The sequence below is a fragment of the Eurosta solidaginis genome, chromosome 3, assembly GCF_040869045.1.
Source record: "Eurosta solidaginis isolate ZX-2024a chromosome 3, ASM4086904v1, whole genome shotgun sequence".
NCBI lineage: Eukaryota > Metazoa > Arthropoda > Insecta > Diptera > Tephritidae > Eurosta > Eurosta solidaginis.
The window spans coordinates 78,295,005-78,322,659 of NC_090321.1; the positions used below are offsets into that span (position 1 = coordinate 78,295,005).

Consider the following 27,655-nt stretch of genomic DNA (forward strand, 5'->3'; position numbering starts at 1 on the left):
TTGCGCCCGGGGAAAATATTTTTTGGGTTCACGCCCCGGGCAAAGCGACATCAAAATTTTAGAAACGAGGTTTTTCAATTAGTAGACAATTTTTTTAAGCGGGGTCACCCCTCGGAAGTGTTCGGCAAGCTCTCCGAGTTTATTTCTGCCAAGAAAAGCTCTCGGTGAAAAGTCATCTGCCTTGCATATGTAGGCATAAAACAAGTAGGTCCTGTCGCGCCAATTCGTAGGAAAAATGAAAAGGAGAACGACGCAAATTAGAAGAGAATCAAATGCTTGTTGGGTATATTCGACGCCATTTCGAACGAACGCAAATAACTGCCCTACAAGAGAGGTACCCGTTACCTAATCGATTACTTAATCGTTACCAATAACTTGGTCACCAATTATCGTCTTAATGACTTTTACATTGCTGTCGTGAAAAAGGTAACGCATGCGCTCTCTCAAAATAGTGTACGTGTGACTCGCTTTCTCGCTCTTACCTATTGTGTTTTCGACATTCCTTCTCGCTCGATGTTATTTACATTTTTAAGTTACTTCATTAGGTATGTTTTCGTTATCGCTAACCAAAACATATGCAACAACAACACAGGTAACTGGCCTATTGGTTATCCGTACCGGTTACCTTCTGTCAATTCGCTTTTTATATGAATGAAACGCGTCCCTTTTGTTTAATTAATATTTAATTATGAATAAATTATGTATACAATGGTTTTTACAAATAAGGTAATAGTCTAGTTGAGGGGTCGACTGCTAATACGCTACCAAAAATATCAAGTGAGGTGTCAAAAGACGCGTATTAATCTCGAGAACAATAATCCGAAGGCGGCAAAGAAAAATTTTATCTCTGTCGGGAGATATTTGCAGTTGAAGTTGGCGATTTCCATGTGGTTGTTGTTGTGTTTGTACCCACAAAAAAAATTGTGCATCACCGTGGCGGTAGCCACGGTTATACCACACACCCGGACTTGGCATGGCGTAGCCCAGGGTTATTTTTTATAAGCGCGGCCGAAGGCCGCCAACGCAGAAAGGTGTTCTGCGCAAAAATACTATGGATCCGACCCCGCTTTCGGAGGTACCCGCGGGTCTTTTTTCGGTTTTTCGTTAATATCTTTTGAACGCGTTAAAATTTTTATTTTCCGCCTTCGGATTATTAATACTGATGTCAAGACGCGTCGTTTGACACCTCTCTTGATATTTTTGGTAGCGTATTAGCAGTCGACCCCTCAACTAGACTATTACCACAAATAATTTCCTTAATTTTCTAGTAAACCTTACATATGTGCATATTTATATGTACAAACTACATATGTAAAGACATAAACTCATTCGTAGTCGTGCCCTTTCTGAACCCATTTTGAGTTTCTAAGCTCACACTGATGGTGCTCAATTTTTCCTGCGCCGGTGGTGTTGTTAGTATCAGTTTGCATAGATATGTATGAGTGTTGTAGATATAATACCGGAATATATGCAGCCCCATTTCGTGCTATCAAAGTCGATTTGCAGGTGATGTTGAACCTTTGAACTTGACCCTTTCCCATAATATGCGTGGTAGGGCCTTATATGGGATACTAAAAAGGCCGAGGGACAGTTGTCGCAGTTTTCTTGTAGTTTGAGCAAATGTACGTTCTTCTTACAGCCACAGCTGGAATATTGCTATGCCCACATCGTCAAATCGAATTACCTAGAATGAAAAAGAAACGAATATCAGTAAGGATAGATAATAAGTTTTTAATATAACCGGAAGTGCTTAATAAATACAAGATACTCAAGGGGATTTCAGATAACCAGAATCAGGACCTGTAAAGTAAATTCAAGTGAACCTCCACCATGCCAAGGCATCTTCCGGTAGCGGGGGTACCCGAAGATTATAACAAGGGATAATTGATAGATGTTGGGGTAATAGATAGTAAATTAGGCGTGCTACAAAAACAAAAACGAATAAATGCAGATGACTGTTTAATCCATTATGCGAAGTTCTTTGAATGGATGTGCAAATTGAAACGGGCAAAGTACTGCTAAAACTGCTTTCCCCGAGTAACCCGGGAACGAATTGATATGACTACGTCTATTCTTCTTTAGCAGCAGTGCCAAGCACCAATTCCCTTTTGGACAGGAAAGTAAAAGTTTGGTTGTCTGCAAGTTTATCATATGCCAGTACAGAACATACTCGTTTGCTGGATCTGAGCAGTACATCTAATTTTCCCAGATTTTCTGGGCTCAGCGAGGGTATCCTCCTGAATGGTACATGTGTACCCTGCTGCCTTGCCTGGCCGCTCACCCAACAACACCAGGCACGACGGAACTTGCCTTGCGACATCCAAAGTGCACTCACGCTTCTCATGGCTCCAGCGGGTTAGTGGGCTTAGAGTATACCCGTGGTAGCTATGCCTGTCGTAAGAGGCGACTAAAATACCAAATTGATTAAAGGGGTTTTGTAGCGCATTCCTTTCAATGGGTTGCCAGCGCAATATATAGCCTCTCCAACCCAATTGTCAACGTCACCTACCCGTGGCGAATCCTGTTTCTTTAACAGCCGAGGCTCTGGCGACCTCATGTTCCTTATGGATCTACATTTGAAGGCGCTTAGTTAGCTGACATCGCTTTCTTAACCGGTAAATTCTAAAGTAAAAACCAAAACACAAAATATAGGTTAGGTTGAAGTGGCCGGTTCATGAGGATCTCACATAGACTGAATGAGTCCGTAGTGTTACCAGAAGTTTGTTTTAACGACCAAGCTGAAAACCCTATCAGGAATCAGGACCTATGTTATAAAAGAACTCCGTCCTCTTGACAAATACTAGAAGCTTCCTAGGACTTAAGCCACTTGCTGCTTCTAGATCTGACAGCTTTATCACTCCTAATAGCTGGAGCCTTAGCCTGGCAAGCGCAGGGCACGATATTTCTCAGGGGGCCGGGTATTTCTCGGGAGCCCGCGATTTAGAGGTAGTAAGACATTTTTTTTAATTCAGGAGAGTCTTTAGTTGTTCCATGTGGAAATTTTAAGCCGAATTTCAAACGCAACGAATATTGATAATGATTTTTTACCTGGTCCCTCGAACAGTGAGGAGACAATAAAAACATCAAACAAAAATATATGTTTACATGAATCCGAAATCGTAGTTTTCGTGGTAACACTGATGAAGGTTCATCTTCAAAAAGCCTTCCAACAATACCACCAACTCTGTATCAAAGTCTAGATTATTTAAACGACTTCGATATCGGTACCGTGAATAATGAGTTTTTGCGATCTGAAGAAGTCAACGAAATAATTCATCGAGGTCATCAAAAGTGTCCTGTTATTTTTCCACGTGATTGTCATGACGAGGCATTTCCTACCTCGTTGTTAAACAGAATCTTGCCAAATGGAGAGAAAGTGGAGCGTCACTGGTTGGTGTGGAGTGCCAGTAGCAATGCTTTTTATTGCCTACCATGTCGTCTGTTAAGCACCAATACTTTAAATCGACCTAGAATTTGTTGTTCTGGCGAATATTCGAAATTCCAGGTATGGAAGAAGCTATACGCTAAACTGCCATCACACGAAAATACTGAAGATCACATTAAATGTTATATTCAATGGCGATCTTTACAAAACCTAATTCGAAAGGAGGCTACAATTGATACACTTACCAATGAACAGCTAATCACTGAAACGCAAAAGTGGAAAGAAATTTGAATTTTGGACACTATTTTTTTTCAAAAAGCGAAAGGATGGACATTTTTTTGGCATCTAAAATCTCATAAGCCATTATGATCCGATACTTAGAGATCATTTGGAGAAAGTTAGGATTTCACAATAGCAGCACAAACGTTTACAAGTTCACTATCTTTCCCCAGACATTCAGAACGAGTTTATAGTAATTTGTGCAAAGCATGTGAGGGAAACTATATTAGATCAAGGCAAGAAAGCTAAGTATTTTGCTATTATCGTTGATGCTATGCTTGATGCTAGTCACGTTGACTACGTTCATTTTGCGCTCACTCCATTTCAATTCGAAAGCAACAAATTTACAATTCCAGAACAGATTTTGACTTTCGTGAATTGTAACCAAAAAACTGCTCAGAAATTCGCCGATCTAATTTGCCATACATGATTGAAGATTGTCGTGCACAAGGGTACGATAACGGCGCCAATATGAAAGGAGCTTACAACGGAGCACTATGTCACATTCTCGACAAAAACTCGAATGCTGATTACTCGCCTTGTGCAACCCGCAGCTATGATAGCGTTTTCTTTTCTGGATAAAGTGTTACGCAAGCGTTGTTGTTCTATTCTAAAAAACAGGCAACGCCTTTACGGGGTATTTCGTTCTTTTGTGAAAATTCTTGCCTGCTCGCAACGCAAAAGCGTTACACTTTTACCCTGTATAAAATGGCGGTGTGGCAGTGCAACTTTGTGAAACTCTCAATTCGCTCTTAAGTTCCACATATACTCTGTTAATATGAGTGAATTTGGTGAGTTGAAATGTTCTTTGTATGCACTATAAATGTTGACCATTTTCTGGGGTAGGAGTAACTCTATTGTTGTTGTTGTTGTTGTAGCGATAAGGTTGCTCCCCGAAGGCTTTGAGGAGTATTATCGATGTGATGGTCCTTTGCCGGATACAGATCCGGTACGCTCCGGTACCACAGCACCATTAAGGTGCTAGCCCGACCATCTCGGGAACGATTTATGTGACCACATTAAACCTTCAGGCCATCCCCTCCCTCCCCATCCCAAGTTCCATGAGGAGCTTGGGGTCGCCGGAGCCTCGTCTGTTAGTGAAACAGGATTCGCCGTGGATAGGTGAGGTTGACAATTGGGTTTGGAGAAGCTATACATTGCGCTGGCAACCTGCAGGGTTGCGCTACACAGCCCCTGGAATGTGATATTTTAGTCCCCTCTTACGCATACGACAGGCATACCTACCGCGGGTATATTCTGACCCCCTAACCCGATGGGGTAGAGTATTACCATTTACTTAGGCAACAATTTATTTCAGAAAAGAAAACGCTATCAATTTATGTGGTGTTGATGCTGCAGAATATTGTTGGGCTGCAATTATTTTCTTCGGCAGCACTCCACAACGATGTGACATCTTCAAAAATAATGTACCTAGCTCTCTTCATAGTCTTTCAGCCAAAAGCCAAATTTGACTGCGCAAGCATACGGCGATGTTACCGGCATTCTCAAGTACATCAACAAGTTCCTCAATTTGGTTCAAAACCCTACCATTAATGAAAGAAGTGTGGTCCTCCAAGCGAGAGACGCCACCACAGATGTTGGGATTCAAGGGGTTGTGTAGCGCAATATATAGCTTCTCCAACCCAATTGTCAACCTCACCTTCGAGCGGCGAATCCCGTTTCACTAACAGACGAGGCTCTGGCGACCCCAAGCTCCTCATGGAACTTGGGGGTGGGGAGGGAGGGATGGAGCGTATCGGATCTGTATCCGACAAAGGACCATCACATCGATAACACTCCCCAAAGCCTTCGGGAAGTAACCTAATCGCAACAACAACAACAACAACCATAGATGTTGAGGTCCGACATCTAGATGCCTTATTAGCTGATTTGAAGTTGATCAGGAACCAATGGGAAACAATTTTAAACGAATGCAAAACAGTTTCTATTCAAGTGAACATCTCGCCAAAGTTTCCGGACATTCGAAAGAGAAAACCCATAAGGCGTTCTGAAGATAATTTAAATGAGATGATTACGGATGATTCAGAGTCTGATTTCAAAAACAATACATTCTTGGTGATCGTTGATTCGGTAATCACTGGCATTACTGAAAGATTTGCAGCTATGAGAAATTTGAACGAAAAGTTTTCCTTTTTGCGGCAATTTAAGACATGGATGAAACTACGGTTCGGGCGAGCGCAGCAAAATTTGTCGAAAAATACAAGTCGGATATTTCTCAAAGCTTAGAATGCTACGAAGCAAATTTTGATAAAGGTCTGTCACCATTGGAATTGCTAAATGCCGTCTATTTTCAAAATATGTATACAATTTTCCCCCAACTTTTGTATTGGCTTACGTACCTTTTGCACTTTACCTGTCACTGTATCTAGTGCAGAACGTTCCTTCAGCGTCCTTTCAAGAATGAAAGACTTTCATAGATCGTGTTCATCTAAAGAGCGAGTTTTAGGACTTGCCACGCTTTGTGTTGCATCCGTTTTGGCAAGACAGTTAAATTTTGATATTATTATAAAAAATTTTGCAGCGAAAAAAGCAAGTAAAGCCACTCTTTGATATCCGAACATTCTATATTGAATAATTAAAATTTATAATCATCATTAAATTTATCAGAAATGTATGAAAATGTTACCAAATAACTAGAAAAGATTATTTGAAATAATATGTGGCTGTTAAAAGAGAATTTTATTTCTACGTTACAATAAAATAAAACAAATAGTAAATATTCTGTGTTAATTTTATTGTCAGCTTTTAGCCAAAAATCATTTAGTTGATGTGGCAAAAATTTTTTTTGATGTAATCCATCAATAATGATTTATGAATGAAACGTCATTAATTCACGTTAATCAAATGTATTAGTGGATTTTTTATAGGGGGCCCCTAAATTTTTTTAGTCCCGGGCCCGGATTTTCTCTCTACGGCCCTGGTTTGAAGACGCCAGAGGGGATTGAAGCCAGAGTCTCCGGACCCAGAGCCAAAATATCAGTACCTCTTAAAGCACATACGAGCAGCTTTCAAGCGGAAGTATTCGCCATACGTTGGTGCGCTAAGCTGAACCTTCAGCGCTGATACTCCAATGAAACAATTGCCATACTCAGTCAGACAGTCAGGCCCCACTAAAGGCAATTGTGGCGTTCGAAATAAAGTCAGCACTGGTCCTTGGGTGCACAACGTAGTACTGTTGCACTGGGTTCCAGGCCACAGGGGAGTACAGGGTAATGAGCAGGCGGACTCTAGTGTTTAGTTTGTTGCGTCCCTCCCACAAATTATCATCCTCCCAGCAGATCCATACAGCGGGTCTGCGCCATACTCTCCTCCTCCGGGAAGGTATCGAACCCAATCCGTGTCCTTCTCCTGACCCCGGTCATGAGAAATGGTTTTGCTGCGTTTGCCGGAAAAGAATCTTTTTAGGACGGTCATACTCTTGTTGTGCAAGGGATGGTAGCATCGGACAGGTTGCTCTGGGCTTGATCCCAAAACCCGACGTCCTCGTAACTTTTACAAATCTTTTATGGCTTCTTGTTGTTCACGCCCTCATTACATTATGAGAAAATACGGTACTTGAGAACACAGCCGTATGAAGCTGAAAAACACAAGCAGGTCCTTGGTGAACTCCACAAACAGACGTCGGACCTCTATGCCAGGAATTGCCCGGTGAATCCTGTACTCAAAGAAAAAAACTAACAGAGTAGGAACGCACTCTCCCTAAGGAAACGGGAGTCACTCTAGCCCAACTTCGATCTGGATACTGTAACAGGTTAAGCTCTTACCTATCCAGAATCAACCCGGACATACAAAACATATGTCCTGCTTATAATGTGTCCCCACATGACACCAACCATCTCTTTAGCTGTATTGTGGAATCAACGCCTCTAACACTCCTCTGATTATGGTCCACCCCTGTTGAAACTTTCTGTTTCCTTGGACTCCCGTTAGAGGGGATTGATGACAATTTGTGATCTGTCGTACCTATTGGATGGGGCGAAGCACTGCTACAACAAGAGCAGGCGGACAACCCGGAAAGAGAGGCAGGAACTGCATGACCTATCGATCCCGAGCCGTTCCTGTCAGTTGGCTCACAGGGGCATTTATTAGGAGAAGGGGGGGAGAGAAGAACACTGGAGCAATACGCCAGGTTTGAGACAATCTAAGTTACTGTTAGGAAGTTATAGCACAAGTCGATACAGGGCAATAATAGACCTATCGAAAGATAACCGAAGAATCCCAAGAGCTATTCTTACAGGGCATTATAGACTGAGCAGCCGTATGCTGAAAGTGGGCATACTATCGAATAACACATGCCGATTTTGTGATCGATCAGCAGATGGCGGACCATATCCTCCAAGAATACGAAGCAATCTCAAAACGTAGGGCTAAGTTTATGGGCTGTTGTTGTTGTTGTTGTTGTAGCAATGCTCGCCCCACCTAATAGCCGCGACCGATCACAAATTGTCATCAATATCCTCTAACGGGAGTCCAAGGAAACTTGCCGTTTCAACAGGGGTGGACCATAAGGAAAGGGGTGTTAGAGGCGTTGGTTCCACATTACAATTAAAGAGATGGTTGGTGTCATGTGGGGACACATTGCAAGCGGGGCATACATTTTGTATGTCGGGGTTGATTCTGGATAGGTAAGAGTTTAACCTGTTACAGTATCCAGAACGAAGTTGAGCAAGAGTGACACGCGTTTCCCTGGGGAGTATGCGGTCCTCTTCCGCGAGTTCTGGATATTTTTCTTCAAGTACTGGATTCACCGGGCAATTCCCGACATAAAGGTCCGACGCCTGTCTATGGAGTTCACCAAGGACCTGCTTGTGTTTTTTCGCTTCATACGGCTGGGTTCTCAGGTGCCGTATTTCCTCAAAATGCTTACGGAGATGACTACTTAGGCCCCTAGGCGGTGCTGGTTCGTCAATCAGATGTCTGTTGGGATGCCCAAGTTTCTGGGTATTCAACAGAAACTGTTTGGTCAGCATCTCATTTCTCTCCCTGATGGGGAGAATTCTCGCCTCATTATGCAGATGGTGTTCTGGGGACATAAGAAGACAGTCCGTGGCGATTCTGAGAGCAGTATTTTGGCAGGCCTGTAGTTTCTTCCAGTGGGTAGTTTTTAGGCTTGGCGACCATATGGGTAACGCGTAGCACGTAATCGGCTGGCTAATTGCTTTGTATGTGGTCATGAGCGTTTCTTTATCTTTTCCCCAGGTACTGCCAGCAAGGGATTTGAGGATTTTATTACGGCTCTGAATTCTCGGAACAATTGCGGTTGATCCTGATCAAACGTCACACCCAAGATTTTGGGGTGTAGGACAGTCGGTAACGTAGTGCCATCGACGTGGATGTTCAATATGGTCGACATTTGGGGCGTCCATGTTGTAAATAAGGTCGCGGAAGATTTAGTCGGTGACAATGCCAGGTTTCGCGAGGCGAAAGAACTGGAGAGATCAGGGAGATAGCCGTTTATTTTATTGCATAGCTCATCGATCTCTGGGCCTGGACCTGTGGCCATTATTGTGCAGTCATCGGCGTAGGAAACGATTGTGACTCCTTCCGGTGGTGAAGGTAGCTTAGATATGTAGAAATTAAACAAAAGTGGGGATAGGACACCACCCTGTGGCACCCCTTGTTTAATTCTCCTTGGTTTTGATGTTTCGTTTCTGAATTGCACCCATGCCTGCCGACCACCCAGATAATTTGCGGTCCACCTTTTAAGACATGGGGGAAGGGTAGACCCTTCCAGGTCTTGCAGTAATGAGCCATGGTTGACCGTATCAAAGGCTTTTGATAGGTCTAGCGCTACGAGTACTGTTCTATGGTGGGGGTATTGATTCAAACCGCAATTTATCTGGGTGCTAATGACATTTAGCGCGGAGGTAGTGCTATAGAGTTTTCTGAAGCCATGCTGATGAGGGGCTAGCTGCAAATGTGCTTGGAAATAAGGGAGCAAAATGGCTTCAAGCGTCTTTGCCACTGGCGATAGGAGAGATATCGGACGATACGACTCACCTACGTTAGCTGGTTTCCCAGGCTTTAGTAGCGGGACCACCTTGGCCATTTTCCATTTCTCGGGTATGGCAAAGGTGGAGAGAGACAGGTTGAAGACATGCGCTAAATATTTGAAACCCTCTTTCCCTAGGTTTTTAAGCATCGGCATGGCTATGCCGTCTGGGCCCACTGCTTTGGATGGTTTAGCGCCACCAATGGCGTCCTCAACCTCTCTAGCGGTGATGGTGAATGGTGACGCGCTGAATTTGTGTTTATGTGCGTGTCTATTGGCTCCCCGTCTATCTTTATGGGCTCAACATGGCCAGTGCATTCCCACATTTAATCCCTCAAGCCAAGAACTCTGCTAGGGTTCATCAAAGAAGTCCGCTACGATGAGGTGCTGTGAAGGAGATGTGCAAGTCACTGTGCAATCCTCAATAAAATATCTATCTACGTTCCGGTAACAAGCACCATTGAGGTACTAACCCGACCATCTCCGGACCTATTGATATGACTACATTGAACCTTCTAGGGATTGAATATTAATAATGACCGCAATGCGAAAGTCTGCTAAAATTTACCATTCTCCATGGAATGCTACATATATAACTTCCCACGTTTTGAAGCAGTAATGAAAAGGGCAAAATTTACTAAAATTTTAACTGGTTGTGGGTAAGGTGTTGATGTCCTCTCTTAACGCAATGTAATGGCAACGGCGACGCAGGGAAAATAATAAAAATTCTATAAATCTACTGATCATAATTAATTAATCCCTCCCTTTCTATGCAGTTGTATGCATACATACATATGGGTTTTGTTCTCCAAACGCTATTTAAAGAAATCAATTGGTATTTACATGAACTTCGAACTCTTTGGTATTTGCCTTCTTCAGTTGATTATCAACAAAGGCATGACAAATTATCACTAACAAATTCATACATGTTGTTTATATAATTAATATGGTAGGCAATTTACTTACCCTTTCTGGTGCGATGATCCTGGACAATCGGGCCTGACTAGACAAGATTTATTTTGCTTTAACATAGCGTGCTTAACGCGAACCATATCATGCTAGGGCACAATTTCGATTATACAACCAATCAAAGAAATGTCGTGCTTGTAATATTGCTATGATAGCAGCAGCAGCTACCGGTGGCGGCACATAAACAACAGTTGCATGCGGATCAGTTGCATTTTTTGCTTCGGCTACCTATTCAATTTTAATTCACATTACATTATCTACTATTTCAATTTTTAATCAATACAAATCAATATAAATTACCGAAGCAAATACTGGCAAACCAAGATGCGTAGTTCCACCCTTTTTTGGGAAAATACATCCAACCAATTTTGTACCGTATTCCAAAGCATGTTGGTTGTGGAAAGTATCTTGTTTACCGGTAAATCCTTGGCAAATGACACGTGAATCTGCATTTAATTGTAGGTTTCTTGTTGTTTTGGCATATCCTGAGCTGAATCGCACCCCGGCAGAGATGATATATATTATTTAAAAATACACATACGTATGAATGAAAAGCAGAGAGTAAATAATGTTGCTTTGGTTGTAGCTATAAGGACACTCCCCGGGAGCGATTTGGTATGACCACCTGAAACCTTCTAGGCCATCCCGTCGATTCTATACAACTTTCAGATTCTAAAAACGGATCTCGACACGCGTCTTTTGATACCACCTTTGTTTAGGTTGTGCACTGTCTTGAAAACGTTACCTTTTTTTGTTTTGGAAATCGAATCTTCCAATTCCAATTGGTGGCAAGAGGACTTGGCTGCCTCTAGTTAATGCGCCAGGTTAATTTAGAAGTGCCTAAACAGCTAACACACGTCACACCTAAAAGCCCGTAGCACAAGCACTTTTTTAGTTTTTTAGTTTAATTACCACAATTATAGTTTTTCATCGTTTTAAAATGTTTCCCGGAATAATTAATAAATTGCCTTATTAAGATGACGCTGTCATTTCGATGACAGCAAGAAACGTCGATGTGTTAGTGGAGAGCGAAAAAAGCTTTGAATGTGTGGGTGAACTAGTTACCTCCGTCTTGCAGGGTGATAGCTTAACTAGAGTTTAACCCTGCCAGATCGGCCGCTTAATCTCTGCTTAAACTTCACTTAAAGTAGACTGGAAAACGGCAGAATAAGTTTAAGCGTAGTTTAACTGACAAACTGAGTTGAACTTGTACTGAAAAACCGGGCCTAAGTCGTTATTATCCTTGCTTAACAAATTTCCAACGTCTAAGAAAAATCCAAATCAAAAATTAAGGTCATTTAGAACGCGAGAAATTTTACATTCTGCGGAAAAACCTACATCTCTATTCGATTCTCCGGGCATTTTAGGGCGCCTTGTTACACGTTTTACTATTCAATATCCCATTTCTCACAAAGAAACTTCGCTTTTTCTATTGCTTCTTCACAGAGAGTATCTCGTATTCCGGATAGTTCAGTCACTAATGATTTAAGATCATGATACAGTTCTCTAAAATTCATCCCTGTATCTTGTAATCTGAGCTGCACACGATCAATCCTCTCAAAATTTCATACCAGAAATGAACTAATGTTATGAAACTAAAATTTAGTATATTTTGCAACAGAATTGTAGCTTAGCTTCTGATGTCACTTGTGGTGTTAGTGTCCTCTGCTAATTGTTCTAAGTGTTCTACTACATTCTCTAGTCCATCGACGATCACGCCAACCGCCTGTATTCTGGCGCTCCATTGTGTTTCAGATTCACGTTTGACAGTTTTTGTTAAAGCATTTTTTTAATAATTCCCATCGTAACGTTGAACGTGAGAAAAAAAGATATATGTTTCAATTATTCCACAACCTGCCGCAAGTGTTCCGGATATATGCATGCAATTTTTAGTATAGAATTTTTTTTTCAAGAAATTAATATTTTCCAGAAATCTGTTATAAAAAAAATACAAATAATCCAGAAAGCTCTGCTTTGCGGACCATTTGGCGCCCCCTGTGAGTAGCGCCCGGGGCAAGATGCCCCTCTTCCCCCCCCCCCCTCACTACGCCACTGCTATGAATAAAATTTTCTTCTTAATATTATAGCAAAGTGTGAAGAATTATTTAAGAAGTCCTTTTGATTAAAATTTAAGGATAATTATTTCATTTGGTAGTTAGCTCAACTTGCTGTGCAGAAATCAAATTTTCTATAACTCAACTGATGGAAACATATTTGCAACGTATCAATGAAAAGAGTGTTCGCTGAAAGCGCCAATTGTCAGTGCCTACGTTTCGGTACCATATAGCAGGACTGGTAGGATAAGTGACTCGTAGAACTGGATTTTTTTCATTCTTACATTACTTTTCAATTGCCCACCCAGTCCAGTGAATTTTTAAGTTCGCGTTGTTTTTGTCTAAATGCTGGTTTCCAAATCAACGAAGTAATCGAAATGATGGTTGCCAACAGTGTGGTGGTTACGTGGTTTTAAACGTAAACGGTCTGACACTTTGATGTTACTTCGTGCTGTTCCGGTTCACCATCAAACCCTTCTTTTTCGCTTCTTTTTCCAGTTTAGAGTAGGAGGATGTCCTTCCAAATTCTAACTAAGCACATGATGTTGCTCAACGTCGTTTTGCACAGGCGGTGTAATATACATTTAATTATAGGTTTAGGAGATACTGGTTCCATTTTATAAGTACATATATAGGGTTTATCAATATTTTAAAGCTGAATTTCAATCAAAATCTCATTGAAGATCATGTTGGACCAATAGCTCGAGTTCACAAGAGCTCACCTAAATCTGAGTCAGATATATAATATGTATAAACATAAACAGAACTAACTTCAAACTTGGACGAACATTTCAGAAAGTGTGTCAAAAACTCCACTTGTGGTGTGGTGACAGACGTGATTCGCTTCTTAATTGCGTAATCTAAAAGACTTCGAGCTATCAAGATGCATATTTTAATAATAGGTTAATGAGCTTATGTAGCGTTAGCTTCTACTGTACGATTTTCCCAGTCAAATGTTGGAAAACTACACTATTAATCGAGTCGAGAATGATTAGAGAACTATTACAAATTCAATTCACATTAGAGTTCCATTAGAGAAACACATTAAAATTCGATTGAAGAACTAAATTTTCGATTTGACAATAAGCTCGCAATTTGTTTGAGAACGCTACGTTTTCCAATGTTTCTGGAGTCGTCCTCTAAGATAAAAGATTCGAGAACAGGGGTAGCTATCTAATCTTCTTTTAATCTTTATCTAATTTCAGTGTTTGTTGGGTTAATTCCAACGGGAGAACTGACGGAGACCGATACTACACTCACTGTGGTATAATGACTTACTTACCATTGAAAGAAAATCAAAGATATATGAAACTTTTATTTTATTTTAAAGTATAAAAAACTGTTTGTACATTTTTCATGAAAAATTCGATTCAAGTGTTTTTACCAAATCACTTATGGAGATTTCGTTTCAGCAAAAAAAAAAGAAGAAGGCGCCCGGTGGACACTCTCGCACTCTGGCACTCAGCCCTGTGAAAGTGCAACTGCTTGTTTTCTACGAAACGAACACAAAACACTGCTACTTCTTCTATGTGTCATAGCCAAGTCTGCTAGAAAACCAAATTAATTTTGTCGAAATAATTTATATAATAAAATTTGCAGGGCAATCATGCATCTTTTTATGAAACGAACAAATATTTGGTTTGCCGTTTTGCTTTTATATTGCAAGCGAGCAAGCAAAATCAGAAGACAGTACAAATGCGCAAGATGCATGATTGCCCTGCAAATTTTATTATATAAATTATTTCGACAAAATTAATTTGGTTTTCTAGCAGACTTGGCTATGACACATAGAAGAAGCTTGATTGTTTTCGCAGTGTTTTGTGTTCGTTTCGTAGAAAACAAGCAGTTGCACTTTCACAGGGCTGAGTGCCAGAGTGCGAGAGTGTCCACCGGGCGCCTTCTTCTTTTTTTTTTTGCTGAAACGAAATCTATACAATTTATGCTGTTAGCCCTCATTGTTAATGCCTCTTATATTAAAATATATGTAGTTTAAATACTTAAATTAAGATATTAAATTAAACTCTGTAGCCCCTTTCATGCTGCCATTTACGTTTATATCCAGGGCCAACCTCAACCCTATTTCAGTAACATATTAATTATTCAACGCGCCCATTTCCTCAAGCAAACTTTCCTGGCATCGCATTCTCACTCGTAGTTGTTGTATAGGATCCAATTTTTTCATAAACGGCAAAAGTGAGCGGAAAAATGCCATATTTTCAGTTTCATCAGCAGAATCATCACTATCTTTCAGGGCACTCCGGTTAACGTTGGATTCCTTTGCTATTCTTTTTGAAGGACGAGCACTATCGGCTTCCTGGCGTGTCTCAACATCCAAGTCGTCAGTTCCCACAAGCGTATAAACTCGTTTGATACTTGTGAATGCGGGTACTGGTAGTTGGGGCTTCACCATCGCTAACGGAGGAAGGCTATCTTCAATTGGGACTGGGGTCTCAATACATGCCGACTCAGGTTCTTCCTTTATTCCAACTACACTGATATTTGTTCCATTACCCTCCTGTAGGGGCGTATTGCATTGGACTGTATTTTGTTTTGTAGGAGGCACGGTTTTGGAAGCAGCTTTTTCTATGTACGTAGTTCTTTCATCGCCGTCGCAACTATCCGAGTCGGAGGAAGCCCGTATGTCAATTATGGACTCATCTTTAATATTTATAACTTTTTGTTTCGGATTGTAGGTATTTAGAAGGAACATTAAGTTGTTAAAATGTGGCCAATTGGGTTTTTCGTTTTCCTCGATATAATAGGTATCGCCGGTAGTGTATACCGGCACCATTTTCAGGAGCTTGTAAAAATGATCGCGTAGACTTCGCCACTTAATTTTCGCTGTTTCCTCTGAAATTAAATGAAATACGCAATAATTAGTAAAGCCTAATATGCTATTATCGTCTACAGAAATAGTATTTCAGTGTCACTAGGATAGTTGAAGCTAAAACTTCTTAAACAAAATAGAGTCTTATAGACGGGAAGCTCCCATGAAGTATTTTCCAACATCGAGTTAACCCAATAGGCAAAGGCCTTTGGCAAACTCCCAGATTCAATGTACCTGTGAGCTGGTGAGAGTTAAGTTAGGTTAGAAGGGTATTCATGCGATTCCCCACACTTCCACATATTGTGATTCATCGTGAATGCCCGGAATGAGTGCTAGGTGAGACTCATTATACCAACGCTATATTTTTCAAGTAATCCCTATTCCATATGAGTAGAAGCTGAAGTTTAAATGCTCTTATCACCGGAAATTATGAGGCGCTTTCTCTTCCTCCTGATCCTAACAATATATGCAGGGTATATGCCATATTCGAATCATCGGTGAGATGACATAGGTTAAAGGTACTACCTCTGGACTTCTATTGCTTGAGGAAGCCGCCAATCCCAACCGCCAAGATCGTTGTTCTTACAGTGTTTTTTTTTTTCGATTTTAGATGTCACTGCGAAGTAGTTAACCGAATTTAACTTACGTATTTTCACTTAAAACTCGATAGAGGCCCTGCTCAATATGCTTATAAGAACAAATTTCCAAAGACATAGCTTTGCCTAAACGCATACTGCCAAGGCAAATCAGCAAAGATAGCCAGCCATCCATATATCACCCAAAATTGAGCACGGCGTGCCTTTACATACTTTATCCAATGCTTGACTCTGTCTGTGTGAAGCACGTTTGTATTCTACAAGTCTTGTTATTATGATGGCAGCGGATGCGATATTCTTTCTGTGTTTGTGCTCCCGCCTTATAGCTCGCCGTCTGACCTTGTCAACCGAAAGATGCATTATAAATTGCCGGCGAAAAGCGCTAGCTCGATTCCGGTTCCCTAAAGGCGATTAATGCTTTTGCGAAGGCCTTCACGGCTTACCACAGCTTACCAGCATCAGCTTAGAGGTTACTGCTTTGGATATACTTTTCCTATTTGGATCATTTGTTTCGTTTACAAGCTGTCTTATCTCCACATTTAGCTTCCTTATTTGGGTTGGGGGCAAATGATCTGTGTGGAAGGCAGACATTGGTGCAATTGAGGAACGTAATATCTAAACTCATAAGAATTAAACAAGGGGTGATGTCGTTTCCCCGCTCTTGTTTAATTTCTATACACCGAAGCTCTCTTCGCCAACTGAAGGAGTTAATATTATATCCTACGCCGATAACTGCACGATAATGGCAACAGGTCCCGCCCACCCATTGATGAGCTATGCAATAAAATAAACTACTATCTCCCTATCCCTCCAATTTCTTCGCCTAGCAAACCTGACATTGTCCCCAACCAAATCATTATTTACAACGTGGACAAAATAAATGTTTATCACATTGGACGTCCACGTCGATGGCATTACGCTACCGACTGTCTTACATCCAAAAATGCTGGGTGTGAGGTTCGATCAGGATCTATAATTCGGCAAGCATGCATACGCATCATAGCTAGGAAGGACACAGATCTGGCCAAGATGAACATAGCTCCCTCTTTTGTTGTGTGAAAGCATTGGCTTGTGCCCTTTCACTGAGATAGCAAAACATAAATACTCGCATGTCGCTAATGCTGAATCTTTTTCGTCTCCGGTGCGCTGGTTGCAGTTCTTATGGGCATTGCACACAGATATGCGTCCAATGCTTCCAAGCTTTCTGGTTTGTTATTTTTACTGAACATTGAACTCTAGTCTCTAGCGGAAAATATCTATAGCGCCTATTTTTAGAGCAAGTGTAAAATTAAATCTTCTCTTGCCAAACGAGGAGCGCTAATTTATGCAAACTCCGCACAGCATTCCCTAAGCCAAGCGGTTTTAGCAAAAACAAAAAAAAGCACATAAGTATAATGCTAAAAGGTCGAAAAAAGTTGCAAAATACAGCCTACATAAGAATCCATCGGCGGTGGTTTCGCAAGCACTTCGATTGTATTTCTGCAATGAAGTCGGCATAAGATATGTAGGTCCCGTCCGGCGTATTTGTAGGAAAATGAACAAGGAGTACGACGCTAATTGGAAGAGAAGATCGGCCTAAATCTCCTCTCTCCCGGATTTAAATTGTGATAAGTATATATTTTTTAAATACAATGAGATAACGTAGTTACTTGAAATCCGATTTATAAAATTGATATGCCAATATTTTGATCTTGAGAAGCTCTATATATCACTCCAATGTCTTTTCGAGTTCTGAAGTCGGCTTCATATTGTAACGAATTTAAGGCAATTTCGCTTATTTGAAACCTTCTGCTAACGCTCGAATCGCTAAACTGTTTAATAAATCACTCCAATATTCAGTATTGCAAACTGGTCTTTATTTAGATTACTTTGGGAGTAGTAATTCACAATTATACTTCACTTCGCAACTGATAGCGTTTTTAAATAAAACTGATTAGTTATTACTCAGCTTGCACTGCTTTTATACTCTCTGTTGTCTCGTCCGCATATTTCTCCAAAGTTCTAGACGTTTCACCTTCTAGAACTCTTGTATCTCCTGCTTGGTAATTAGTGATATGCGTGTGTATGTGTAAGAACTTCGGCTGATGATTACATCTGTGTGTGTGAGATAGCTCTTCGTCGCCTTCTACATAAGTTTTGCTAGCTTGTGTACATGTACATACGAGTGGCTGCTTCATTTTTTTGTTGTTGTACATTTATTTAGTAGCAGCTTAGTGATGCTAATATTCGTCACATTATAGGCTGCTAAATCAGCTGAAGGCCCTTAAAGGATCATTCTCGGTTTTACAAGCTATGAAAAGCCAACTTTGCATGAATCTTCTTTTTCCGAAGCCCTCTCAACCTAAACTTAAATTTTTGGTGCGGACTTTTGCAAATTTTTTATTTTCAATGGGGACGGGTCCAGTCTAATGTGTTTTATTCTGATTGTCTTATGTTTTTATTCATTCCCCAAAAATAAGCAAAACTTTAAATCATTGGTATCCCAAGTAGCTTGTGAAAAGGTGAACTGCCTATCAATTCATGAAGCTACTGATCTCACGCATGTATCGATTATTTTTTAATTTACTGCAAAAAACTTGCTCTATGTATATGTACCTACTACTACATATTTGTATTGCATTTCTTTGTGCGCATGCCCAACTAATCCAGTTTCGGTCTTGTACTAACTAGAGATATACGCCGTCGATAAACGCCGCCGCCGATGTTTGTCGTTTTTGGCACGCCGCTGCCGAATGTCAAAAATATCGCCGTGGCGGCGGGGGCGGTGGCGTTCGGCGCGTTACTATATTTTATACTCGTTTTAGACCGTTTAGGCCATTTATTATTCATGTCGAAAATTGGTCGGATATGAGCTAAAGTGGTATCAATGGATGCGCATCACTGCAAGTTATAAGAAACTAATTGCGAAATTTAACTCTTTCTAACTGTTTAAAAGTTATTTTAAAACAAGTAAGGAAGGTTAATTTCGGGTGTAACCGAACATTGCATACTCAGTTGATAGCTATGGTGAAAACATAAGGGAAAATAACCATGTAGGAAAATGAACCGAGGGTAACCCTGGAATGTGTTTGTATGACATGTGTATCAAATTACAGGTATTAAAGAGTATTTTATGAGGGAGTGGGCCATAGTTCTATAGGTGGACGCCATTTAGGGATATCGCCATAACGGTGGACCAGGGCTGACTCTAGAATTTGTTTGTACGATATGGGTAACAAATGAAAGATGGTTAATGAGAATTTTAAAAGGCGTGGGCTTAGTTCTATAGATGGACGCCTTTTCGAGATATCGCCGAAAAGGTGGAGCAGGGTTGACTCTAAAATTTGTTTATACGATATCGGTATCAAATGAAAGGTGTTAATGAGTATTTTAAAAGGGAGTAATCTTTAGTTCCATAGGTGGACGCCGTTTTGAGATATCGCCGTAAAGGTGGAACAGGGGTGACCCTAGAATTTGTTTGTACGATATGGGTATCAAACGAAAGGGGTTAATGAGTATTTTAAAAGGGGGTGGGCCTTAGTTATATAGGTGGACGCCTTATCGAGATATCTCCATAAAGGTGGACCAGGGTGACTCTAGAATGCGTTTGTACAATATGGGTATCAAACGAAAGGTGTTAATGAGTATTTTAAAAGGGCGTGGGGCTTAGATAAAGAGGTGGACGCCTTTTCGAGATATTGTCATAAAGGTGGACTAGGGGTGACTCTAGAATGTGAAAGGTGTTAATGAGTATTTTAAAAGGGAGTGGGCCTTAGTTATATAGGTGGACTCCTTTTCGACATATCGCCATAAAGGTGGACCAGGGGTGACTCTAGACTTTGTTTGTACGATATGGGTAACAAACGAAAGGTGTTAATGAGTCTTTTTAAAAGGGAGTGGGCCTTAGTTCTATAGGTGGTCGCCTTTTCGAGATATCGCCATAAAGGTGGACCAGGGGTGCCTCTATAATATGTTTGTACGATATGGGTATCAAATGAAAGGTGTTAATGAGTATTTTAAAAGGGAGTGGTGGTAGTTGTATATGTGAAGGAGTTTTCGAGATATCGACCAATATGTGGACCAGGGTGACCCAGAACATCATCTGTTGGATACCGCTAATTTATTTATATATGTAATACCAAGAAAAAGTATTCCTGCCAAGATTCCAAGGGCTTTTGATTTCGCCCTGCAGAACTTTTTCATTTTCTTCTACTTAATATGGTAGGTGTCACACCCATTTTGCAAAGTTTTTTTCTAAAGTTATATTTTGCGTCAATAAACCAATCCAATTACCATGTTTCATCCATTTTTTCGTATTTGGTATAGAATTATGGCATTTTTTTCATTTTTCGTAATTTCCCATATCGAAAAAGTGGGCGTGGTCATAGTCGGATTTCGGCCATTTTTTATACCAATACAAAGTGAGATCAGATAAGTACGTGAACTGAGTTTAGTAAAGATATATCGATTTTTGCTCAAGTTATCGTGTTAACGGCCGAGGGGAAGGACAGACGGTCGACTGTGTATAAAAACTGGGCGTGGCTTCAACCGATTTCTCCCTTTTTCACAGAAATAAGTTATCGTCCCAGAAGCTAAGTCCCTACCAAATTTCAGAAGGATTGGTAAATTTTTCTTCGACTTATGGCATTAAAATAATCATAGCCAAATTAAATGAAAAAGGGCGGAGCCAAGCGCATTTTATTTTATTTTTGTATTTTGTTGCACCATATCATTACTGGAGTTGAATTTTGACATAATTTACTTATATACTGTAAAGATATTACATTTTTTGTTAAAATTTGACTTGAACATTTTTTTTTGTAAAAGTGGGCGTGGTCGTTTTCCGATTTTGCTAATAGTTATTAAGCATACATATAGTAATAGGAGTAACGTTCCTGCCAAATTTCATCATGATATCTTCAACGACTGCCAAAATACAGCTTGCAAAAGTTTTAAATTACCTTCTTTTAAAAGTGGGCGGTGCCACGCCCATTGTCCAAAATTTTACTAAGTTATATTCTGCGTCATAAGATCAACTCACCTACCAAGTTTCATCGCTTTATCCGTCTTTGGTAATGAATTATCGCACTTTTTCGGTTTTTCGAAATTTTCGATATCGGAAAAGTTGGCGTGGTTATGGTCCGATATCGTTCTTTTTAAATAACGATCTGAGATGAGTGCTCAGGAACCTACATACCAAATTTCATCAAGATACCTCAAAATTTACTCAAGTTATCGTGTTAACGGACGGACGGACGGACATGGCTCAATCAAATTTTTTTTCGATCCTGATGATTTGGATATATGGAAGTCTATATCTATCTCGATTCCTTTATACCTGTACAACCAACCGTCATCCAATCAAAGTTAATATACTCTGTGAGCTCTGCTCAACTGAGTATAAAAACGGGTGCTTTCGATGTCAGCTTAAGACGGACTTTGCATCACCCAATTCACCCAGTTATTAAAACAAAACACTAAAGGAAAAGTTATATAATAAATTTATATGCTCACTTTGCATATTTATTTTCTTCAAAAAATTAATAATGAACAATGAATTCAAATAAAATGACCCGATGCGATTGTTTTCAAATTGTAAAAAGTTGTTAAAAAAAGAAAATTACCCAAAAAAAGAGCCGATTTTTTCCAAAAGTTTATATTGCGATTGGCTGAAAGAATAAGCGAAATCAGTGAAGCAAAATCCTTTATCCTTAATCCAGATTCTTACCTCATACTTAAGTTGAGGATATATTTACGTATGAGAAGGGTTTGAAAAATCACTTAGGCTTACATTCAAACATCTGTTGTTTATTTGCGAAACTATACAATAGCGTCTGAAATGTTAATTTTGATTTTCACACTTCATCCTTCAACACCAAGGTCTCCCGGTTTAACATTTCCTAAAGTTGGCGGTCCTATTCAAAACTAGTTCCTTGGAGTGAATCACATTGATTATAGCTTATCAACCAAGTTTAAATATCACCTACGCGTTACGGCTCCTTTTACAGATGTGAATACGTAGGCACATATATTTACCAGGTGAGGCTTAGTCCTTCGCAAGAAGAACACTCAAAGTGGCGAAGCAAAAGCTTTCCCAAGACAGTCGAACTAATGACCGTGTGTGCTACTACCCTAACGTAGTAAACAGTCGAACTAGTCTGAAAACTGAAGCTATGCGGTCATCCATAATGAGCTCTTATATCAAAAGGCCGGAAAACAGCAGTTAACATCTTTCAACTTAAAATCGGTCGACTTTCATTCTTAAATATCGTTTCGATTTAACGAAGACTATTGAAATCAATGTTGTGAACACAAACGTCTGCAAACTTTGGTATACATTTTAAAAATTTTATCCAGGTTCCTTGTAAAATTTTAATTATGTAGATGCGCCGACGATTATACGATTCTCACCCATGAGTTACGCAATGACATCCACTTAGACTGCTTATGATTTCGAGGGCGACATCCTTAGCCGAATAGTCACTCCTTAACGTTTCAAGTTGTTTCTCTGGTGTATCTAGGCAGCATTGCGCAACAAAAACATCCGTTAGAAAGTCTTCGGAGCTATACCTATAGCGTCTAGGAAAGTGACATCAACGAAGGTATGACTCCGAAGTCGCAGTCCTATAGCTTCTGTGCTGGCTGTGTGCCTGGTGGTCGGTATTGCTATTGTTCGCACATCGAGAATTGTAACTCTTAAAAACAGCCGAAAAAACTGGAGGCGAGAGTATTAATAGACCACTAATAGCAACCGTAAGTCGCCTTTGTGCGTGACCTCCAAGGAGCCACAAATGATTTAAATAAATTGTGTTCGCGACGATTATTAGGAGTTAACCCCAGGTGAAACTACGCTTTGCGCGAGATATACAGGCAAAAGTGTGGCCATTTTATGTATCTCTTTCTTTTCAGCAGACGCAGCAGTACCAATTCCAAAGACCGGGGTTAATTTCGAAGCCTCTCTGGAGTAAGTGAACGACGGACAATCCCTCCGCAAGGAGCTACTCCTGAAAATGTTTGAACGATCTGCGAGATTTTGAGGCGAAAACCCAGGATCTTTCCGAAATGGCCAAAACGCTGGTTTTCTCAAATACATACCAACAAAACCTTTCCTAAATATTATTTTTTTAAATAGAAAAATTAAGAAAAGTAAGAACACCGGCCCACACCGCCGCCGCCGTATATAACAGAGCCTACGCCGCCGCCGCCGATAAAGTGATCGGCGTAAACCTCTAGTACTAACGTAGAGAATGATACAATGTATTTAGTATGTACGCTTATAGCCCAGCACCTGCGCAACTACTGTAGAATGTGTTCGAGACTAGTTCTTTGGTTAGGTTGTGCTGAATTATAAATTACCAGTAAAATAAAACTTTTGCGACTTCTTGAAACACAAATTCTCACACCAATTCTCCTCCTTTCCTAATTCTGGAAACCAAACCAATGTCCAGAAGAAAGCCATTTTAAAGCCTAGGCTCATGCATTTTAAGTAATTGTACAATTTTTGTTAGTTTTCTGTAGTAAGGTTTGATCATAATTTTTAAATTCTTACGAAGAGCCTCGGGCTCTTTCCAATTTTTTTGGGAAGCTTACCCTGGCGAAAATAAGCCCGCCGACTGTTTTCGAAAAAATATCTTAAACATTTTTGCTGTTTATTTTAACCTGTCTTTAACCGTCGGTATTGTAGTCCAGCATACTACTTTTGTTGACTATCTATTTAAAGCGAATGAGAATTTGATACTATGGTATTAATAGCCGACTAGCCGAACGTGCCACATGTGACGTTACGCTCTCCCTCTTTTATGGCGATAACCTCTGCAAAGCACTGCAATGACATTTACATAGATTTTCGAATCACTAGGTCACTTCAGTATACCGCGACTCCATTAATTCGGACCTTCATTCAAGTAACGTTATGGCGCAAGATCGTGTATAATGAGGCTATCGTACAAAGCCTATATACCTTTCATATCAACTTCATGTGTGACTTTTTGTTTATAGCAGCCCGCCAAGGCAGGCTAAGCGGGATGGCCTTAAAGGTTCAATGTGGGCGTGTACGTTTATGGTACTTGTTACGGGATATATATCCGGAAAAGGACCATCAACATCGATAACAATCCCGCAAAACCTTCGGGGTTTATCTTTATCGCTACAACAACACCCGTACTAGTTTTCGCTCAATACCCAACCAATGGGTTCAACTGTCTACTGTACATGCCGATGGCATTAGCACTGCCAATTGTCATCATTCTTCGCAAGTTGTTTGTGACTGGTTCTGCAGCAGATAGCTCTTAGGTAGTTTCGCTTTGGCTAGTTCTCAGCCGGTTACAGTTCTTTTAATTGCGATTATTAGTAAGCCATTATGGATTACTGATAATTCGAAGTGTCTTTTGTGTACCGCGTTTTTAGCCGGTGCAGAAGGATATACGAATTGTCTAGCTGTAGTAATTTTAATACAAGGATGTTATACCCGAAGAATAGATATTATTTTATTAATACATCCTTCCATACGTTGAAGGTCAAAAGGATGCTAATACATTTATAAAAAGATTTAATTTTTAAGTTATTCTGACAAAATACAGCAAGACATTTACTAGCTATACCCTGTTCGTTGTGCCGTCTTTATGTGGGAATGTGGCAGGTGCCTTCCACCCAGGGCTCCCACTAAAAACTCGTCTCCCAACTTTTGCGCGATAAGAGTGTATTAAATTAAATTTGTTTGACTCTGTCATGGTGATAATGGTATAAATAAACGTCACCGATAGTTATGTTTAACCCACTTTGGGGCAGGTACATATGAATGTACGAGTATATGTACATTCATATTGTCATTGAACACACTATCGGCTATTAGTTCGTTGTTCATACTTGGAAAATAGCGATTAAATTCGTGATAATGTTATCTCTTATAGAGTTAGCATATTACGCGGCGTTGAGATAAAGCCCAGACTTTTTATACTCAGTTGAGCAGAGCTCACAGAGTATATTAACTTTGATTGCATAACGGTTGGTTGTACAGGTATAAAGGAATCGAGATAGATATAGACTTCCATATATCAAAATCATCAGTATCGAAAACAAATTCGATTGAGCCATGTCCGTCCGTCCGTCCGTCTGTCCGTTAACACGATAACTTGAGTAAATTTTGAGGTATCTTGATGAAATTTGGTACGTAGATTCCTGGGCACTCATCTCAGATCGCTATTTAAAATGAACGATATCGGACAAGAACCACGCCCACTGTTTCGATATCGAAAATTTCGAAAAATCGAAAAAGTGCGATAATTCATTACCAAATACGCATTAAGCGATGAAACTTGGTAGGTGAGTTCAGCTTATGACGCAGAATAGAAAACTGGTAAAATTTTGGACAATGGGCGTGGCACCGCCCACTTTTAAATGAAGGTAATTTAGAAGTTTTGCAAGCTGTAATTTGGCAGTCGTTGAAGATATCATGATGAAATTTGGCAGGAACGTTACTCTTATTACTTTATGTCTGCTTAATAAAAATTAGCAAAATCGGAGAACGACCACGCCCACTTTTTAAAAAAAATTTTTTTAAATTCAAATTTTAAAAGAAAAGTTAATACCTTTACAGCATATAAGTAAATTATGCCACCATTCAACTCCAGTAATAATATGGTGCAAAAAAATACAAAAATAAAATAAAATTTCAAAATGGGTGTGGCTTCGCCATTTTTCATTTAATTTGTCTAGGATGCTTGTAATGCCATAAGTCGAACAAAAATTAACCAATCCTTGTGAAATTTGGTAAAGCTTCTAGGAGGATAACTGTTTTCTGTGAAAAAGGGCAAAATCGGTTGAAGCCACGCCCAGTTTTTATACACAGTAGACCGTCTGTCCTTCCGCTCGGCCGTTAACACGATAACTTGAGCAAAAATCGATATATCTTTACTAAACTCAGTTCACGTACTTATCTGAACTCACTTTGTATTGGTATAAAAAATGGCCGAAATCCGACTATGACCACGCCAACTTTTTCGATATCGAAAATTACGAAAAATGAAAAAAATGCCATAATTATATACCAAATATGAAAAAATGGATGAAACATGGTAATTGTATTGGTCTATTGACGCAAAATATAACTTTAGAAAAAAACTTGGTAAAATGGGTGTGACACCTACCATATTAAGTAGAAGAAAATGAAAAAGTTTTGCAGGGCGAAATCAAAAGCCCTTGGAATCTTTGAAGGAATACTGTACGTGGTATTACATATATAAATAAACTAGCGGTACCCGACAGATGATGTTCTGGATCACCCTGGTCCACATTTTGGTAGATATCTCGAAAACGCCTTCACATATACAACTAAGGGCCACTCCCTTTTAAAACCCTCATTAATACCTTTAATTTGATACCCATATCGTACAAACACATTCTAGAGTCACCCCTGGCCCACCTTTATGGCGATATCTCGAAAAGGCATCCACCTATAGAACTAAGGCGCACTCCCTTTTAAAATACTCATTAACACCTTTCATTTGATACCCATATCGTATAAACAAATTCTAGAGTCAACCCAGGTCCACTTTTATAACGATATTCCGAAAAGGCGTCCACCTATAGAACTAAGGCCCACTCCCTTTTAAAATACTCATTAACACCTTTCATTTGATACCCATATCGTACAAACAAATTCTAGACTCACCCCTGGTCTACCTTTATGGCGATATCTCGAAAAGGCGTCCACCTATAGAACTAAGGCCCACACCCTTTTAAAATACTCATTAGCACCTTTCATTTGATACCCATATTGTACAAACACATTCCAGGGTTACCCTAGGTTCCTTTTACAACATGGTGATTTCCCTTACTTTGTCTCCACAGCTCTCAACTGAGTATGTAATGTTCGGTTACACCCGAACTTAGCCTTCCTTACTTGTTCCCGTATCGAGTTGAAATTCGCTCTGAATATAAAAAGAGCTCTGACTTTATCAGCCTTACTAAGCAACATCCATACATACATATGTATGTATGTACTAGAGGTTTACGAAGATCACTTTATCGGCGGCGGCGGCGTAGGCGCGCGCCGGCGTATGCCGGTGTTCTTACTTTAAAAGCTTGTTTTTCTATTCAAAAAAATAATATTTAGGAAAGGTTTTGTTGGTATGTATTTGAGAAAACCAACGTTTTGGCCATTTCGGAAAGATCCTGGGTTTTTGCCTTAAAATCTCGCAGAGCGTTCAAACATTTTCAGGAGTAGCTCCTTGCGAAGGGATTGTCCCTCGTTCGCTTGCTCCAGAGAGGCTTCGAACCTAACCCCGGTCTTTGGAATTGGTACTGCTGCGTCTGCTGAAAAGAAACAGAGATACATAAAATAGTCACACTTTTGCCTGTATATTTCGAGCAAAGCGTAGTTTCACCTAGGGTTAACTCCTAATAATCGTCGCGAATACAATTTCTTTAAATCATTTGTCGCTCCTTGGCGGTCACGTATAAAGGCGACATAGGGTTGCTATTAATGGTCTATTAATACCCATGACTCTCGTGGCACAGGGCGCCTCCAGTTTTTTCGGCTGTTTTTAAGAGCGA

General features: G+C 40.1%; 2 protein-coding genes and 1 long non-coding RNA gene across 4 annotated transcripts in view; 1 reads left to right on the forward strand and 2 right to left on the reverse strand.

Annotated features, from left to right (window-relative positions):
* Positions 1 to 27,655, forward strand: part of LOC137244042 (uncharacterized) — a 460,752-nt gene that overhangs the window by 172,537 nt on the left and 260,560 nt on the right. The window lies entirely within an intron of this gene.
* LOC137246479 (uncharacterized) lies at positions 725 to 11,697 on the reverse strand. Of its 2 annotated transcripts, none has more exons than XR_010951515.1 (5): positions 11,188 to 11,697; positions 10,947 to 11,136; positions 10,644 to 10,874; positions 6,025 to 6,247; positions 725 to 1,684 (listed from the first exon to the last, which is right to left on the reverse strand). It is a non-coding gene; the product is annotated as an uncharacterized lncRNA (long non-coding RNA). The 2 variants fall into 2 exon arrangements; XR_010951516.1 differs by having other exon boundaries at positions 11,392 to 11,695.
* The window catches only part of LOC137246480 (uncharacterized), a 28,163-nt gene continuing 14,512 nt past the window's right edge, over positions 14,005 to 27,655 (reverse strand). Inside the window, exon 2 of the mRNA XM_067777573.1 lies at positions 14,005 to 15,550. Within this exon, the coding sequence (XP_067633674.1) occupies positions 14,793 to 15,550 (758 nt within the window). The 3' untranslated portion in view covers positions 14,005 to 14,792. The remainder of the gene's footprint in view (positions 15,551 to 27,655) is intronic.